The sequence below is a fragment of the Podarcis tiliguerta genome (genome assembly GCF_965153285.1).
Source record: "Podarcis tiliguerta genome assembly, chromosome: 3".
Taxonomy (NCBI): domain Eukaryota; kingdom Metazoa; phylum Chordata; class Lepidosauria; order Squamata; family Lacertidae; genus Podarcis; species Podarcis tiliguerta.
Window position 1 is genome coordinate 16,923,080 of NC_139536.1, and position 17,656 is coordinate 16,940,735.

The 17,656-nt window shown below is 45.0% G+C and overlaps 1 protein-coding gene across 1 annotated transcript in view; it reads left to right on the forward strand.

The window, feature by feature from the left end:
• The first annotated feature begins 1,463 nt into the window (after positions 1-1,463).
• The window catches only part of MRPS5 (mitochondrial ribosomal protein S5), a 52,986-nt gene continuing 36,793 nt past the window's right edge, over positions 1,464-17,656 (forward strand). Inside the window, exons 1-2 of the mRNA XM_083433122.1 lie at positions 1,464-1,620; positions 9,444-9,581. Coding sequence (XP_083289248.1) covers positions 1,551-1,620; positions 9,444-9,581 — 208 coding nt within the window. The 5' untranslated portion in view covers positions 1,464-1,550. The remainder of the gene's footprint in view (positions 1,621-9,443; positions 9,582-17,656) is intronic.

A 17,656-nucleotide genomic window follows, 5' to 3' on the forward strand; every position in this document is an offset into this window, starting at 1 on the left:
TTTAGCACAAGCACAGAGTGAGGAAGATAACCTCACATTATCCATCTGTTTTCCAACAAAATGTATTGTTATGGGTTTGTGGGGGTGCCAGATCCTCATACAGTGGTACCTTGGGTTACATACGCTTCAGGTTACATATGCTTCAGGTCACAGACTCCGCTAACCCAGAAATAGTACCTTGGGTTAAGAAATTTGCTTCAAGGTGAGAACAGAAATAGTGCTCCTGCGGCGTGGCAGCAGCAGGAGGTCCCATTAACTAAAGTGGTGCTTCAGGTTAAGAACAGTTTCAGGTTAAGAACAGACCTCCGGAACGAATTAAGTACTTAACCTGAGGTACCACTGTAATGCCTGGATTTAGTAAAAGTTGGAATTGATCAAGGTTTGATTAAACTTTGCCAAACACAGAAACCCACTGGATCGGCCATTAGCAGGCAACAAAGGTATGAGTGAGTGGGGCCCTTCCTTGCTGGGTGCTAGTGGGCAGAGGCAAAGGCCAGGATTTAGGGCAGGGGTCACAACCTTTTTCAGCTGTCCACCGTCCCTCAGACCATGTGGTGGGCTGGACTATACAGGTATTTGGGGGGGGGGGGGGAGAACGAATTCCTATGCCCCATAAATAACCCAGAGAGGCATTTTAAATAAAAGGACACATTCTACTCATGTAAAAACATGCTGATTCCCGGACCGTCCGCAGGCCGGATTGAGAAGGCGATTGCTCCGGACCTGGCCCCCGGGCCTTAGGTTGCCTACCCCTGGTTTAAGGTTTCAACTTTGAATGACAGGCTGGGGGGAATCCTTGGAGTCAGTTAGCAGGGAGTAGGATGAGCAGAACTCCAGGTGAGCTGCGGAAGACAGGTTGTAACTGACACACAGGATAGTTTTTTGCAGTCCTTGATTTGTTTTTATATGATTTTATGAGCTGTGTTACTGGGTTTATGTTGTATTTTTGTTTTAATTATGCTGTTCACTGTTTTTTTTGTTCAAAACACAAAGAGTTTTAAAAATAAGTATGGGTTTATGAATGTTTTAATTCAATAAAAAGCCAGAGAAACAGTCCAGGCTCCCTTGCACCCTTTTGATCCTGCTTTCAAAACACTCCAATTGAAAAAGAGCCTCTTAACGACACTGCTCCATCTACCTCTTTGGCATTTTCCATGTTACCTTGCGCGGGCAGCTGCCCCTCGCAGCCTCGCACATGGGAGATTCCAGGAGCGGCTTTCCGAACCACCCCCGGAAGTGTATTGAAAATCACAAGCGGCTTGTTGACCCCCTTTGGGCTGTCTTTACCTAACGCGCGGAGAGGAATCTTCGGGTCCTAACGGGAAGGCCCCCTCCACCGGGAAGGAGGGGCTATCAACAGTACTGCCTGCAGCGCACTCTGAAAATATGGGCAGGCGAGTCGAGGTTCGCCCCCTCCCTCATACCTCCCTGACCGCCGTGCTGAGCGCCGCGAAACGGAGCCTGTGATGGGCGCCGCGTCCTGGAGATTTTAAGATCTCGGGCAAACGCGCGGGCACCAAGTACGGTGGCCGAGGAGGATCTCCGCCAAGATGGCGGCCGCCATAGCTGTGGTAGCTCAAAGAGCCTGCAGCGCCGGAGCCCTCAGAGCCGCGTGGAGAGGTGAAGCCCCCTTTTTACTTATTCTTGCTTCTTCGGCGGGGTCGGGATGCTATTGGCCTCCGGCTGCTCTCGCCCTTCGAGGCGGCGGCTTCTGTCCCTCGTACGTTCCCCTCGCCTGACTCTGCCCAGACAATGCCGCCGCCTTAGGCTTTCTGGTCCTCGGTGTAGCGCAGCTGCCAGGCAGCGAAACCCCAGACTGGGCCCCGTCACGAGGGTTCCTCACTCGCAAGCGACCGTGCAGATAGGATCGCACGTGTACCTGGGAGTAAAACCCCATTGAGTACAACGGGGCTGACCGTTGAGAGAATATGCAATATATTTATCAGTTGTTTTTAATGGTGGGTTCCCCCTCCCCCTGTTTTAGTAGCGGTTCTTATTTTTATCTGTAAACCGCCTCCAGCCCCTGCTGGGGTGGGGGGATGTGGTGTTGCTTAGTCGTGTCCGACTCTTCGTGACCCCATGGACCAGAGGACACCAGGAATGAAGGGCATAAATGAAGGAGCCATTTGGCGCCTAGATTATACACAGTGGTACCTCGGGTTACATGAGCTTCAGGTTACATATGCTTCAGATTACAGACTCCGCTAACCCAGAAATATTACCTCGGGTTAAGAACTTTGCTCCAGGAGGAGAACAGAAATCGTGCTCCGGCGGCACGGCGGCAGCAGGAGGCCCCATTAGCTAAAGTGGTGCTTCAGGTTAAGAACAGTTTCAGGTTAAGAACGGACCTCCAGAACAAATTAAGTACTTAACCTGAGGTACCACTGTATCTGAGTTTCTAACACTCTGCTCTGTTGAACATAACCCCCCCCCGCCCACCCGTAAACGTACGTAGTTTTTCTCTGCAGGAGGCTGACACATTATACCAATCTAGTTCAGTAGATGTGGGGCCCTCCAGGTGTTTAAGACCTATAACTTCCACCATTCCCAAGCAACAACCACACTGACTTGCAGCCAAACAACCCCTGGAGGTCATCACATAGGTAACCAATTGGCTATGCTGGCTGGCAGTGGATTTTCATAGTTTTAAACCTAGGTCTTTTCCAGCCTTCCTTGGAGATGCCAGGGACATTTAAACTGGAATGTTTTGCATGCAAAGCATGTGTTCCCTTCCTGTCTCCTGTTCAGATCTCCCCCAGCTGTGAACTTAAAGCTGTGACCCACAGCTCCTGTTGAGCTGAAACTCCCAATAGCCCCAGCAATCTTATATATGCTGACTTGGGAGTAAACGGCTCTTACGTGACTGTCTTCTGGGTAGATGTTTACACCGTTAAATCATTTGAGAGTCTTTCTCCAGTTCCGTTAATGCACACTACCAACATTCACAAGCTATGTTATCTCTGCTTTAAATGTCGTCACACCCATTCTAGCTATTTTTGGAGAATGATACACCCCCACCTGCCTGCTTCCAGATCTATAAAATTGCCACTTTTCAAGAAATGAACTTTGAAACTGGCAAGGTTTTCCTAGTCCATACGCTACATGAAAAAGTTCTGTTCTATAGTCGTGTCTCTCTCTTTTAAGGTTGCAATCCTAACCCCACTCAGAGTAACCTCTGCTGAACTCAGTGGGATTTACTTCTGAGTTCACATTATGAAGATTGAACTGTTGCAAACAAGTGACAGAAAAAGAACCTTGTTGCATTTGAATCAGACCTAGTGTGCGAGCTGATATTGCCTAGCTGCCACTGTAACATGAACTGGAATAAAAACTATTTGAATGCATCTGTTCACAGGAGACATAAATAATGTAGGATTTAGAACCCTTTCCACATAGTCATTGATTAATTAAAGAAAAACTTGATGCAAGTACATTTAATACTGCATTTTTGCCATTCAACAGCTGCTGCAAAAGTGGGAGAGGAGCTCAGAAGCACTTAAAGTAACCAATGAAATCTGTGCTAGAAAGCCACTTGAGTAAATGGTAGAAGTGAAGGACTATTCTTAAGTCTGAAGGTGATGCTGGCATATGGGTTTGCCCTAAGGCACCTGCTTGCCTATTCCTTCAGTAGGAGAACCTCCGTTGCTTTTATGAGCAACATTTGCTTAAAATTGTAGGCTTATATTTATATATAAAAATATTACTACACTGCCCACTCCCTTAAAATATTGATGCGGTTTGCAACAGTGACCCTGCTCCTTCACATACCCTTCTTAAGAGTTAGCAGAAATTACAGTTGGAGAGGCTTGGACCTTTTCTTTACTTAGGGTAAGAGTGGGCAACCGTGGAGCCCTAAAGCGCTGCATGCAACATTAAAGGCCTCAGGTGGAGAGCAGGCCTGGCAGTGGGAAGGACCTGGGACTAATCTCCACTCCAGCACTGCATTACCCTGAATTCACTCCAATGCACAGCCTTCCTCGCCTACTCCTTCCTGCTCCACCTCAGTGTGTGGAAGCTTCCACCACATTGAGATGCCACCACAGCTCTCCTTCCCTGTCGCCTCCCTTAGTGGTTCCCAGACTTATTTTCCACAGACCACTTGAAAACTGCTGAGGATCTTGTCAGACCCCTTAATTGTCTTTCTGCCTGTTGCAGCAACTGTCTTTTTATTGCTTCTTTTGTATATATTCTGTGGAATTCAAGCTGTAATACAAGGGTCTGGAAACCAAGCCTTATGAGGAATGGTTGAGGGAGTTGGGTATGTTTAGCCTGGAAAAGAGGAGACGGAGAGGAAATATGATAGCCATCTTCAAATGCCTCAAGGGCTGTCACATGGAAGATGGAACAAGCTTGTTTCCTCCTGCTCCGGAGGGTAGGAGTCAGATCAATGGCTTACAAGAAAGGAGGTTCTGACTAAACACCAGGAAGTACCGTATTTTTTGCTCTATAAGACTCACTTTTTCCCTCCTAAAATGTAAGGGGAAATGTGTGTGCGTCTTATGGAGCGAATGCAGGCTGTGCAGCCATCCCAGAAGCCAGAACAGCAAGAGGGATTGCTGCTTTCACTGCGCCATGATCCCTCTTGCTGTTCTGGCTTCTGAGATTCAGAATTTTTTTTTCCTTGTTTTCCTCCTACAAAAACTAGGTGCGTCTTCTGGTCTGGTGCGTCTTATAGAGTGAAATATACGGTACTTTCTGGCAGTAAAAACTGTTTGACAGTGGTACAGTCTCCCTCAGGAAGTGATAGACTCTCTTTCCTTGGAGGTTTTAAGCAGAGGCTGGATGGCTATCTGTCACGGATGCTTTAGCATTGCAGGAGGTTGGACTAGATGACCCTTGGGGTCCATTCCAACTCATACAGTTCTATAATTCTATGGCATAAGATATGATGCAATAAAGATACAATTAAAAACCAATCTGAATGTTTAATGTGATGGGTATGCCATCTCCTGACTTCGACCACAAATCCACAGATCACCAGAATGAAGCTTACAGTTTGGGAACCTCTGGACTGGTCAGTACGCACAGGGGACAGCTGAAGAATGTACAGATCAGCTATTTCCAGTGCCAATTGGCTGGGACAGAGTCCTTTATAATAATAAATAATAATAATAAATTTTTATTTATACCCCGCTCTTCCTGGTTCAAAAACCAGGCTCAGGGCGGCTAACAACAAATTTTAAACACTTTAAAACACTTAATTATAAAAGCAGCACAAAATGCAGTATAAAAACATGAATTCGTGAAAACAGTAAAATTCAAAAATCAAAAATCAGTTAGATAATCCCCAGGGCTAGCTGGCTGAAATGAGCCAGCGAGGAGGCCAGGGGAGAATTAGCTGTGGGGTCTCAGAGCAGGTGATCTTCATAAAAGGGGAGGGGGAAGGAAGAGAAGGGAAATAAAAGATCAGGCTGAATTCAAATTAAAGGCCAGGCGGAATGGTTCTCTCTTACATGCCCGATGGAAGAAGGTTAAATCCTGAAGGGCCCTAGTCTCATGCGACAGAGCATTCCACCAGATTGGAGCCATCACTGAAAAGGCCCTGGCGCTGGTGGAGGATAGTCTGACTTCCTTAGGGCTCGGGAGCTCTAAACTATGGTTATTCATGGACCTTAAGGTCCTCTGCAGGGCATACCAGGAGAGGCAGTCCCATAGATACGAGGGCCCTATGAGTCCCATGGGTTGTCCATATGCCACTTGGGGAGATCTGTTATTGAGAGCCTGAGGCACCCCTGAGCTAGGATTCTCTGAAATAAAGGGCACCCATTAATTTGAGGCGTTGCCCTATTTTGAAGTAAAAGGCATTTGAGCAATTGTGTCCCTGAAAGGAGGTGAAACATGCACTATGCAGGGTTGTGATTAACCGGGTTGTACATTCCCTTGGGGCTTCTTGTTCAGTGTAATTCTGTTTGTAATGCAATTTAGTCATTTTGCCTTTTGGGATTCTGTTCAGATAAAAGATACAGAAAACTTGAGGTGAAGGAGTTTGTTGCCCGCTAGAAGATTAAAATTAATAGGACTGGATGTTTCTAGAGCTGCAGTCTTGCAGCTTAATCAGGTTTCTTTGTACATTAACTTTCCCAGAACACTGCAGCTGTTTCAGCCCAGGTGTTTCCTGCTCACAGTCCTGGTGAAAGGGAGCAATTTATAGACAGGCAGGAGCTGCGGGAGTTCCTCCACCGTCCTGTGTGGTTATTCATCAGCCATAACTATTTCTGTTGCTCCCATATTAGTTCTGCATGTTGGGCGACTCACTATAAGCCAGTAGTTCCCAGTTGTGTTTCAGAGAATCCCAAAGCTCATTGGGATTCCAGGATTCTTCCAGTGAGAATATCACTTTCTTCAATGCCAGCTTTGCCAATCCATTCAGTCTTCCTGCTTAATGTGAAGCCACAAAGAGCAGTCCTCTTCTTTGAAATTTAATCCAAAAATGGGTCTTTGAAACTTGCGGTGAATCTTGCCCTCATTTCCCCCACCTGAAACCCAGTCATGCCTTGTCCTGGTGTTGTAGCTAACTAAGTTTAATGCAAGTCTATTTTTAAATATCAGCATTTCTGTATTGCAGGAAGTTGGAGCACATGACCCTGACTGAGGGTCCCTTCCAACTCTACGATTCTGTGATTCTTGTAACTTATTGAAGGGTTTTGTTAACATGGATCTTGACATTTGAACTTGTTCTGTGAAGTGTTTTGATTAGTGTTGCTACTTTCATTTATTAGTTGCTCTTTTCAGAAAGGTGAAACTCAAAGTGACTTACAGAAACAAACAGTAAATAAAAACATGAAACCAAGAGTAAAAACAATCTGAAATGCTCACCAATGAGATATATATATATATATATAGATATATATATATATCTGAGCAGATCCAGCTCAACCCTATTCCACTAAGTCAAAAAATTGTGGAGCAATGACCTGAATGAATAAGAATGTGTTGTTGTTTTTTTGCCTGGCACCTAAACATGGATAGTGATGGCACTAGGTTTAACACCCTAGGGAGAGCACTCAACAAGTGGGGAGCCACTATCGAGAAGGCCCTTTCTTGTGTTGCCACCTTCAAATTGTTCTAAGAATAGAGTTCATAGGGTTCTTGTATTACACACAAGCCTCATGGGTTAATTTATTTTTGCTTGCTATTTGTTTTTTAATTAATGATTTAACAAAGAAAGTATAATGGTGGGAAAGCGGGGGGGGGGACTAAGAGGGAGGAGGAGAATGGAAAAAACCTGAAACAATAAGCTGATATTAAGATACAATAACCATTCATACATCCATCTTAATTTAAACATATACATTAATAAAAATCATCCAATTATCTAGATAGGTATCCACATAAAATCGATGTTGATAAAAAAATGGCCTCAAGTGTAGCAAGGACTGTGAGGCCCTCAGAACATTGTGTAACAGGCAGTAAGTGTTTATCCTATTATTATTATTATTATTATTAATAAATTGTATACTGCCCTTCATCTGTAGATCTCAGGGTGGTTCACAACAAAAAAATACAATAAGAAAACAAAAGACATGATAAAAACAAGGTGAAAGACATGATAAAAACAAGGTGAAACAAACAAAAGCTAATAACGCCCCCTTCCGCCACCTCATGGTGGCCATAACAGCTTGCAAAATCTGCTTTTGCTGTCCTTCTGCTAATCGCCTGATCCTGATAAGGATCTGGCCCATGAAGCCGAAGAAGTTCCCCACTCCTGGTCTTAAGGTTGCCTAACTATTAATAGCATGGACTTCTTAGTGGAAACCTATACAAAGCAGAGGCTATGGGGATCCGAAAACACTGTTGGTTAAGAGGCAAGTGCTTGATTAACAAAAAGTCTTTAATTGGTTGACAACCCTAGTTAAGACTAATGATGATGTTTACTGTGGTGCCTGGTGATGTAGCACTGAAATCAGTGACCTGCCGGTGCTTATAATTCTTGTGTTTATTATCCAGTAGCTCCTTTTCCTTCTAATCGGCTTTCTGTGCATTTTCCCATCCTCATCCAGCTAAAATCAATTTCTTTATTGGGCATCTGTTGTAAACTGTTGTCTTTGCCTCATTTCTCCGATTCTGCTATCAGACTTCTCATTGGAATTGGCTCCCTCTCCCTCCATCATGATAATTCTGTTGAAATTGTTTTCACCGAACGCTGTTCGCCTTCCGTCATGTCTTAATAAGGGTTAAGCACCAGGCCATTGGGTTTCAGTGCCCATTGAGAGCTGGCTGTTAGGCCAGGCGAGCCAGAAACTCAGGCGTAAACCAGAAACAAGGATCATGGGAAGGTGCACCATCAAGGGCTAGCAGCGGGCATTCATTCATTTATTATGTTTGTATGCCACATTTTCCTCCAAGGAGCTCAAGATACATGGTTCTCCCCTCTCCCTCCCCATTTTATTCTTACAACAACCCTGTGTGAGGTAGCATAGGCTGAGAGACAGTGACTGGTGCAAGCTCACCCATTGAGCACCGTGGTTGAGTGCGGATTCAAACCCTCGTCTTCCAGGTCCTAAGCCAACACTCTAACCCAGTGTTTCTCAAACATGGGGTCCCCAGCTGGACTACAACTCCCATTGTCCCTGACCACTGGTCCTGCTAGCTAGGGATGATGGGAGTTGTAGTCCAATAACAGCTGGGGACCCAAGGAAAGTGTTTGGATTGACATAGGCTGCAGAAACATTGGTTTAATACGTCAGGCTCTGCTAAATGCCTTACGGCAGAGGTTTTCAACCTTTTTGAGTCCATGGCTCCCTTGACCAACTACATTCTTTCTGCGGCACCCCTGTGGGGCTCAGGAGCCCAGCTATGTCACCCCTTGCCTGCAGAGCTGGCAGCCCCTCACCCTTTTTCAAACACCCTCCCTTGTGGAGTGTTCTCTCAGCCTCCTCTCCCTACTGCTTGGGGTTCCTCCAGGCAGCCACTGCTGCCACCCCTAGTCTCTGAGCTGCCTGCCCGCAACCTCCGGCCAGCCCCAAGAGTCCCAGAGGCACCGTTCGCCTGCAGAGCTTATAGCCAGGGCTGCTGCCATAAACAGTTGTGCAACCCTTTGGGAGGCAGAGGTGTGAGAGGGCATCGGAGGAGGGATGGAAGGAAAGAAGGACAGAGGCCAGTGTTGCTCAAGGCACCCCTGACCATCATTCAAGGCACCCTGGGTACCTTATGGGGATGATTTGACACTGGGGATGCAGCAGAAATCAATCAGTTAGATTAATAGATCTAAAGCCTATTAAGATTTCTGTTAATAAAGTGGCAGGATTGTCTTAGAAGAGACATTCCCCCTTTCCTAAGAAGGCATGTGCATGCATTTGTCCAAAAAGCCAAGCATAATGTGCTTCCTTTTCTTTTTCAGAAGTATTATCTTATTTACCTTAATTTAATTTATCATCTAACATTTCTTTAACTGGGTGACAGCCCTGTTGGTTAGGCTAACCTCTCTTTGCTTCTCTCCCCAGGCTGCGCCTTGATTCCAGGGCCTGGAGTCAATTGTCAGTATGCTACCTTGGCATGTGCTTTCCAGACGCATTGCTACATTTCCGGCCCCCGCGACGTGACCGTGCAGCCGTGCAGGCGCAGCAGCTTCTTCAATAAATGTAAGTCTTGTAAACAACAGGTGTTGCGGCTTATAACCAGAAACAACATTTGCGTAGCTTTTCTCCCCTCTCAGGCCACCGTCCTGTATCCATTTAACCTGTCCATTGAAGCCCTTGAAACTGAGCCTACCTAACTGGGTACCAACTTGATTTCAGTAGGAGGGAGTTGAACACATACTTAGGCTGCACATGTCCTGATGTGCTCGCTCGGGACTTCATGTCCTCCACGGAAACCATGAGACTGTCTTAGTGCATCAGCGGCCTAACGTGTGGCCAGAGATGAAATTGCTCAGATTCACGCAGAATTGGATGCCAAAGTCTTGAGGAAGCGTCCAAAGCACCATCTGGTCAGGTTATTGTGGATCAGTTTGATTTGTGGCAGTCTGAGAATGTGGAGGTGCTAGCAGCAAGAATATTATTGGCACAAAAATAGAAGCAAGAATAATTACCGACGAAAGAAGAATGGCAGATGAAATTGATGGACTATGCAGATTTAGATAAATTAACAGGAAGGATTTGAAACCTATGAGACCAGAGATTCTTAGAAGACTGGAGTAAATATATGAACGATTTGAAAAGTAACTGTAATGAACAGATTATGCTAGTAGGACTGCAAGACGTTTTGTAAGGAGGACTATCTGAAATATTGCAAGAAAGACTATGAGGAGAATTATTAGTTAATGACAAATAAGAGTAATAGAGAAATTAAGAAATGCAGAATAAGTGATAAAGAACAAAAAATCATCAGAGGTGTTGACGGAAGTCTAAAATATTGGATAAGATACGAAGTTATGTTATATGATTGTTGGAAATGATATGTTAAAAAAAACAATAAAAATGTATAAAGTGTTGGCTTTTTCGCAGTATAGTAGCGCAGAGAGCTTGCTGGGGAGAGCTTGCATTAAAAAGAAGGGACTCAAAAATAACTTACACAAGGTTTTAATAAGAAAAACAAAAACTCCATTTACATCAACAACCAAACCAGACCCAACCACCAACCCATCCCCCAGGGTAAATGGCAGAGCTAGGTGCTGCTCCTTATATACTGTGGCCAATTCCCAACACAGCTTAATCAATGCAACTCAGCAGCACCTGCTATGCCTCACAGCTGCACGGCTGGATCTCATTAGTTTACTCTGGCCCTTGCTCTGGCCCCTTAAAGGTATACACAATGGGTGAAACAATGATGAACCTTTAGATTTAAAGAAACAGTTCAACATTTCCCCTGCGGTTCATCATTGTGGAACAAAAACATAAAGCATACTTTGTACATGTTTTTCATGTGTAACCTTTGGAAGTGCTTTAGTAAAAATGTCTGCAATTTGATTGTTACCTGGAATATATTTAAATACAATCATTTTATCAGCAATTAGTTTCTTTACAAACTGCAAACATAATCTTAAGACTCTAGTGCGCTGCGTATTGGTTTCGTAACATAGGATAGCGAGTCCACTCTGGGAATCAAGGTAAACTTTTACTGGTAGTGTTACTTGCATCTGTAGGTCTGCAAATACCTGCATATACCATTCTATATCACGAGTGGCCTGAACGCATGCACATAATTCACTCTCTGTTGTGGAGAGACAAATAATGGTTTGGGTCTGGGACTTCCATTTGAAAGGACAACTGTTATAACAAAACACCATGCCAGACACACCCCTGCAATTATTTCGTTCCACTGCATGAGATGCATCGCAGAAAATTTCAAAACCTTTGTCAATACTTGATGTAAACTGCAACCTATAATGTTTCATATTTTACACTTGGTGAATAACACAAATCATAATCTTCACCTGGAATTTGTTGAAAACCTCTAGTGACTAATCTTGCCTTGTACCTTACAACTTCATTTTTGTCATTCATTTTAGCTCTATAAACCCATTTTGAATCTGTAAGTCTCATATCTGGGGTTAGAGGTACAAGAGACCAAGTGTTATGCTCTTTTAAAGAAGCTATCTCAGAGTCCATAGCTTTATACCAGTTTACAGCTTGGTGCTTAGGTAAATTCTGAACATCATTGTAGCTTTTTGGCTCAAAAACCGCCTTATTGGCATACACAGTGTTAAAATGTTCATCTGCAAATCGTTGTGGCTTCTGCCTCTTTCTATCTGAACGTCTCAGTCCAGAAGGAGAGTCAGACTCCTCAGACTTAATAGGACTAAGTGAACTACTAGTTTCAGGTTGTAAACCATCATTGTCAGACTGAAGAGATGCCTGTAGGCTAAGCTCACGGTCAGAAAACTCAAGAGAATCTAACCTCCCCTCAGGTGCCTGTAACTTTAAATCATCAAACAAATTATCAGATTCAACAGGCTTTTTGTCTTCTCCCATTAATTCAGAAGCACCATTTCCTGCTGCTGCTGCTCCTGCTTCCTCTTCTTCCTCAGTATCATTTATACCATCAGTATCTTGGAAAACAGCAACTCCATCCCAATTTACAGTTTGTATCATGCTTCTGGTAATATGAAATTTGCCAGTTGCTGGTATGTAAATTCTGTACGCCCCCTGCTGCTAGCCCATTAATTTTCCCTGAACACTACGCTCACCCAATTTCTGCTTAGCGGGATAATGCATAATTACATCTGAACCCCAAATGCGTAGGTATTTCAGATTAGGGCGTTTTTTAAACAACTTCTCATAGGGGGTGACATCTAAACCAGAATGATAACTTCGATTTTTAACAAAACAAAACGCATTGAGCGCTTCAGCCCAAAAATCTTTGGGCAGATTAGCATCATGCAGATAAGTTTTAACCCCTGCCTGCAGGTCACGCTGCACAACTTCAACAAGCCCATTTTGCCAGGGACTTTGGGGGCAAGATAACTCATGAGTAGTCCCCTGCGCTTCCAGGAATTTCTTAAAATCCTCAGAAACAAATTCCCCACCCCGGTCAGAAAACAGGTTCTTAATTGGTTTGTTAAAGTGCGTTTTTACCCAGTTGCAAAAAACTTTGTACTTCTCAAATGCTTGGGACTTTTCAGCTATTGCATAAGTCCAACAATATCTACTATACTGGTCTATGAGGGTAAGCCAGTACTTAGAACCTCCTAATGATGGTGGGAGTGGCCCAACTAAATCACAATGTACACGCTCAAATGGCTCAGTTACTTTCCTATCTGAGCACCTACCCTTGCGTGCAACCTTGATCTTATTTTTGCAACAGGATAGACATTGCATAAAGAATTTACATGGTTTTAAGTTGAGGCCATTAACAATATTCTTTGTCTTAATTACATCAGCAAAATTCAGGTGTCCCAGAAGTCTGTGCACCTCATGGACACACCCGGAATGTGGCCTTACATTCCTCAACCCCTGGCTTGACTGTGCTGCTCTGCAATTTATAGGTGATTGGGAGTAGGTGCGAAAATACAGTCTATATAAACCATCAGATTCCCGGGCATACAATAGACGTTTGTTCCCCTCAAAAAACTCACACATTGAATTTAAGAAACGCACAGTTATGCCTTGATGAGCAAAACACCTTACTGATAATAAATTGTCCACTGATGGGCAGTAAATGCAGTTTGCTATAGTAATGTTTAAAGAGTCAAGTTTAACAGTACCCCTGCCAAGCGACTGCAAGACTTGTGAATTGGCTAAATGTACATTACCAATTTCCTCTTCGAAAGAAATAAACAAGCTTCGATCGTTGCAGAAATGCTGAGAAGCTCCTGAGTCGACAATAAAAGAATTCCACTTGGCACCTTTAATTCTTTTACGATCTGTTGTCCAAGCATGAAAAGCTTGCGGGTCGTTTCTGTCTTTACGGTACGATGTCGGCTGCTGGGCTGACGACCGTGACTGACGAACAGAAACAGACTTGGGAGTACCTTGCTTTCTTTTGGATCTGCAGTCCTTTGCAAAATGTCCCTGCTTATTGCAGAACCAACAACGCTTTGCAGCTTTAAACGCAGTCGTATCACCACCAGCTTGCATGTGGCGTCCCTCATTACTTCTGGAAATAGGAGTGCTTATGGCACAAGCCTCCCTTCTGTCCAGCTCACCCATTAATCTTGCCGTTACCCCTTCCACAGTTAATTGTGCTGGTGGAACGGCAGATATCTGGCTAGCTATACCATCAAAGTCCTCATTAAGGGAACAAAGGATGATAAAAACATACTGAATATCAGGTATCTCCATGTCCCTTCGAATTAATTCGCAGCGTATTGCCTCCAGACGTCTCAAGTGTGCTGCCAAATCACCATCAGGCTGCAACTTCGTCTGGTACAACTGCTTGAAGTACGTCAATGCAGACGCTGACTCTTTTCTAACATGCACTCCTGCAAGACTGTCCCACATTTCTTTGGCAGTTTTCTTATTCCTTATATAAACTACTTGCTGGTCGCTGACTGCCAAATTAATTATCGCCCTGGCTTTCGCATCTCCTTTCGACCAAGCAACAGTTACAGGGTCAGGAGGGTCATCAGTTACATAGGTCCATACATCTCTAGAGGTCAAAAGCGCCTCCACCCGAAAAGACCATAAACTATAGTTCTCATCTGTCAGCTGTGGGAAGACCAGAGCCTTCTCAGCTTCTAGAACCCGGTCAACCATTCTGGAACTCTTCCAGACCCACAAAAACTACGCTAACAGGAGAAGGAGTTTTCAAACCTTTCTCAGAGTCCAAAAATATGCAGTCATCCACTCAGCAGCTGGGCCCATAACCAAAGATGTTGGCTTTTTCGCAGTATAGTAGCGCAGAGAGCTTGCTGGGGAGAGCTTGCATTAAAAAGAAGGGACTCAAAAATAACTTACACAAGGTTTTAATAAGAAAAACAAAAACTCCATTTACATCAACAACCAAACCAGACCCAACCACCAACCCATCCCCCAGGGTAAATGGCAGAGCTAGGTGCTGCTCCTTATATACTGTGGCCAATTCCCAACACAGCTTAATCAATGCAACTCAGCAGCACCTGCTATGCCTCACAGCTGCACGGCTGGATCTCATTAGTTTACTCTGGCCCTTGCTCTGGCCCCTTAAAGGTATACACAATGGGTGAAACAATGATGAACCTTTAGATTTAAAGAAACAGTTCAACATAAAGAATTAAAAAGAGAGAATGTGGAGGTGCTATAAGCCCCTAAGAAGATTTGTGTGGGCCCACAAGGGCTGAGCAACTATCATCCAGTCACCAATATCCCCCTTTTAGGCAAGGTGTTGAAGTGGATAGTGGTGATCCAACTGCAGGCACGTTTAGATCATTTACCTGGGCCCTTTTCAGTCTTGCTTCATGCCTGGATAGGGTACCAAAGCTGCCTCAGTTGCGCTTGTTAAAGCCATTAGGAGACGGACGGAGAAGTGGTTTTCTTCGACCTTTAGTCAGCTTTTGATACCATCAAGAAAAGTACTGTTGGATCAGGCCAAAAGCCCAGCTAGTCCAGCATCCTGTTCTCACAGTGGCCAACCCAGAGGATTATGGGAAGTCCAGAAGCAGGACCTGTGCCGCAACACCCTTTTTTTTTTTTTATTCCCAGCAACTGGTATTCAGAGAATGCTTCCTCCAACAGTGGTGAGAGAACATAGTCATTAAGATATATAAATGCAGTAAGATGATCCCAACTCTTTATTTATTTGCTTATTCTTTATATTCAGCGTGGTTCGCACTTCAAGACAAGGGTTGGGAATCATTGGCCCTCCAGATGTTGCTGAACTACACAGTGGTGTAGCATTGGGGGGGCAGAGGGGCAGTGTCCCCAGGAGCAAAATTCTGGATGGGCGCAATGCCCATGCCCCCTGTCTCCTGGGCTTCCCAAGCCAGAAGGATGAGAAAGGCATGCAGCCACTGTCACCAGCAGCCATGTGCCTTGCAGGTTCTGCACACCCCATCCTCTGGCTGGCGCCTCCACCCCAGCTGCCCAGTCCACTAAGGGGGCACAACACTTTCCCCGCTCCGGGCATCAGCAGCCCACGCTACACCACTGGAACTTCAGCTCCCATCATCCCCAGCAAGCATAGCCAATAGCCAGGGGTGATAGGGGTTCTCCTGAAGCAACCTATATTGGGGCAAAATTTTCCCATATCTGGTTTAAGATAACATTTATTGCACCCAGTACACAAGTGTGAAGGGAAGAGGAAAAGAAGTGCATGGAGGCACCTTTGCATGTGATTGAACTTGGAGGGGAGGAGCAAAATAACAGATGGTCCCAGCTGAGCTGGCAGAGAAGAAGAAGAAGAAAATTTTATTTATATTCCGCCCTCCCCAGCCGAAGCTGGGCTCAGAGCGGCTAACAACAATAAAAGTACAGTGGTACCTCGGGTTAAGTACTTAATTCGTTCCGGAGGTCTGTTCTTAACCTGAAGCACCACTTTAGCTAATGGGGCCTCCCGCTGCTGCCGCGCCACCGCAGCGCGATTTCTGTTCTCATCCTGATGCAAAGTTCTTAAGCTGAAGCACTATTTCTGGGTTAGCGGAGTCTGTAACCTGAAGCGTATGTAACCTGAGGTACCACTGTAACACAGCATTCTAAAATCAATTCATTCTAAAATTAATTCAGAATCAAATTAATGGCAACCATTGGGCTAGAATTCTATGAGAATTACCAAAGGAGGGAGTCAGACTGTGCCTTGGCCAAAGGCCTGGTGGAACAGCTCTGTCTTGCAGGCCCTGCGGAAAGATGTCAAGCCCCGCAGGGTCCTAGTCTCTTGTGACAGATCGGGGCCACGTCCGAAAAAGCCCTGGCTCTGGTTGAGGCCAGCCTAACCAAGGCCATGCTTTGGATCGATTGGATAAGCCCTCCTGGATCTGACCAAAGCCTTATCTGGAAGCAGCATCCTGGCAACCAGATGTCTATGGGAAGCCCTCAGGCAGGGCTTGAGTGCCACAGCTCTCTCCCCCTATAATGCCCCATGCTGTCATTCAGAGGTATGCTGCCTCAGATCTTGGGAGGTAGCATCCAGCCTGGAGGTGCTATCCAGCCATCACAACGTGTTATCAGTCTCTTGTCACAACCTGTGCCCTTTTGCTTTGTGATATTTAACCGTAAGGAGCCGAATGCCTCGTGCATGCTTTGCTTTCCATGACGCACATTTGAAGGCCCTCTTCTGTGTCCCTGTGGCTAGTTAAGAGCTCAAGAGCTGGGAATTTGGGGGAAATCACACGAAGTGATCAATGTCCTTTGACGCCGGCTGGGCACTGTCACGGTATGAGGTGTTGCAGGAGACTGGAAGGAGCACTTAGCGGCATTGTCACCACAAGCTGTGAATTGATTCCTTTCTGTTTCCATTCCTTTCTGCCTTGACTGTGGAAGATGGAGAGGCAGCAGGGTTGGGGAGGGAGCAAGGCTGCTCCCTTTTAAGAAGTGATGGTTCATGTGGCTGATGGGAGGGGAGGAAAATAAGTTAGATACAGGATGCCAGGGGAGGTGAGAAGAAAACAAGAGTCCCTGTCTGGGTTCGGGTCTGAGAAGAAACTGTTACTGAAAAGGAAGCTGAGCAAAGAATAGATGGAGGAAAGCTGTGGACCAATTTGCAAGTAATTTTTGACACAGGCTACCCTCAGTGCAGTCATTCTCGGTCTGCATACGTCTCTGCAACCACATGGAGAAAGACCTGTCTGGACCTGGCCTGAGCTTTCTGGACCTGCTCCCTCATTATAGTAATAAATAACAACACCCTAGTGGTCCCAGGCCCTAAGGAAGTTAGATTAGCTTCAACCAGAGCCAGGGCCTTTTCAACTCTGGCTCCGGCCTGGTGGAACGCTCTGCCTCATGAGACCAGGGCCCTGCAGGATCTGATTTCTTTCCGCAGGGCCTGTAAGACAGAGTTGTTCCGCCTGGCCTTTGGCTTGGAGCCAATTTGATTCCCTCCCTCCCTCTCTTTCTTTTTTCTTTTCCTTCTCCTCCTGCGATGAGGCTACATTTTAATATTCCATTATTTTAATGTTGTATTTTACTTTTGTTTTTAAGTTGTAATCATTCATCTTGTTTTTATTATTGCTTGTAAGTCGCTCTGAGCCCGGCCTTGGCTGGGGAGGGCGGGGTATAAATAAAAAATTATTATTATTATTATTATTATTATTATTATTATTATTATTATTATTATTATCTTAACCTTGAGGAGGGGGGACAGAGGG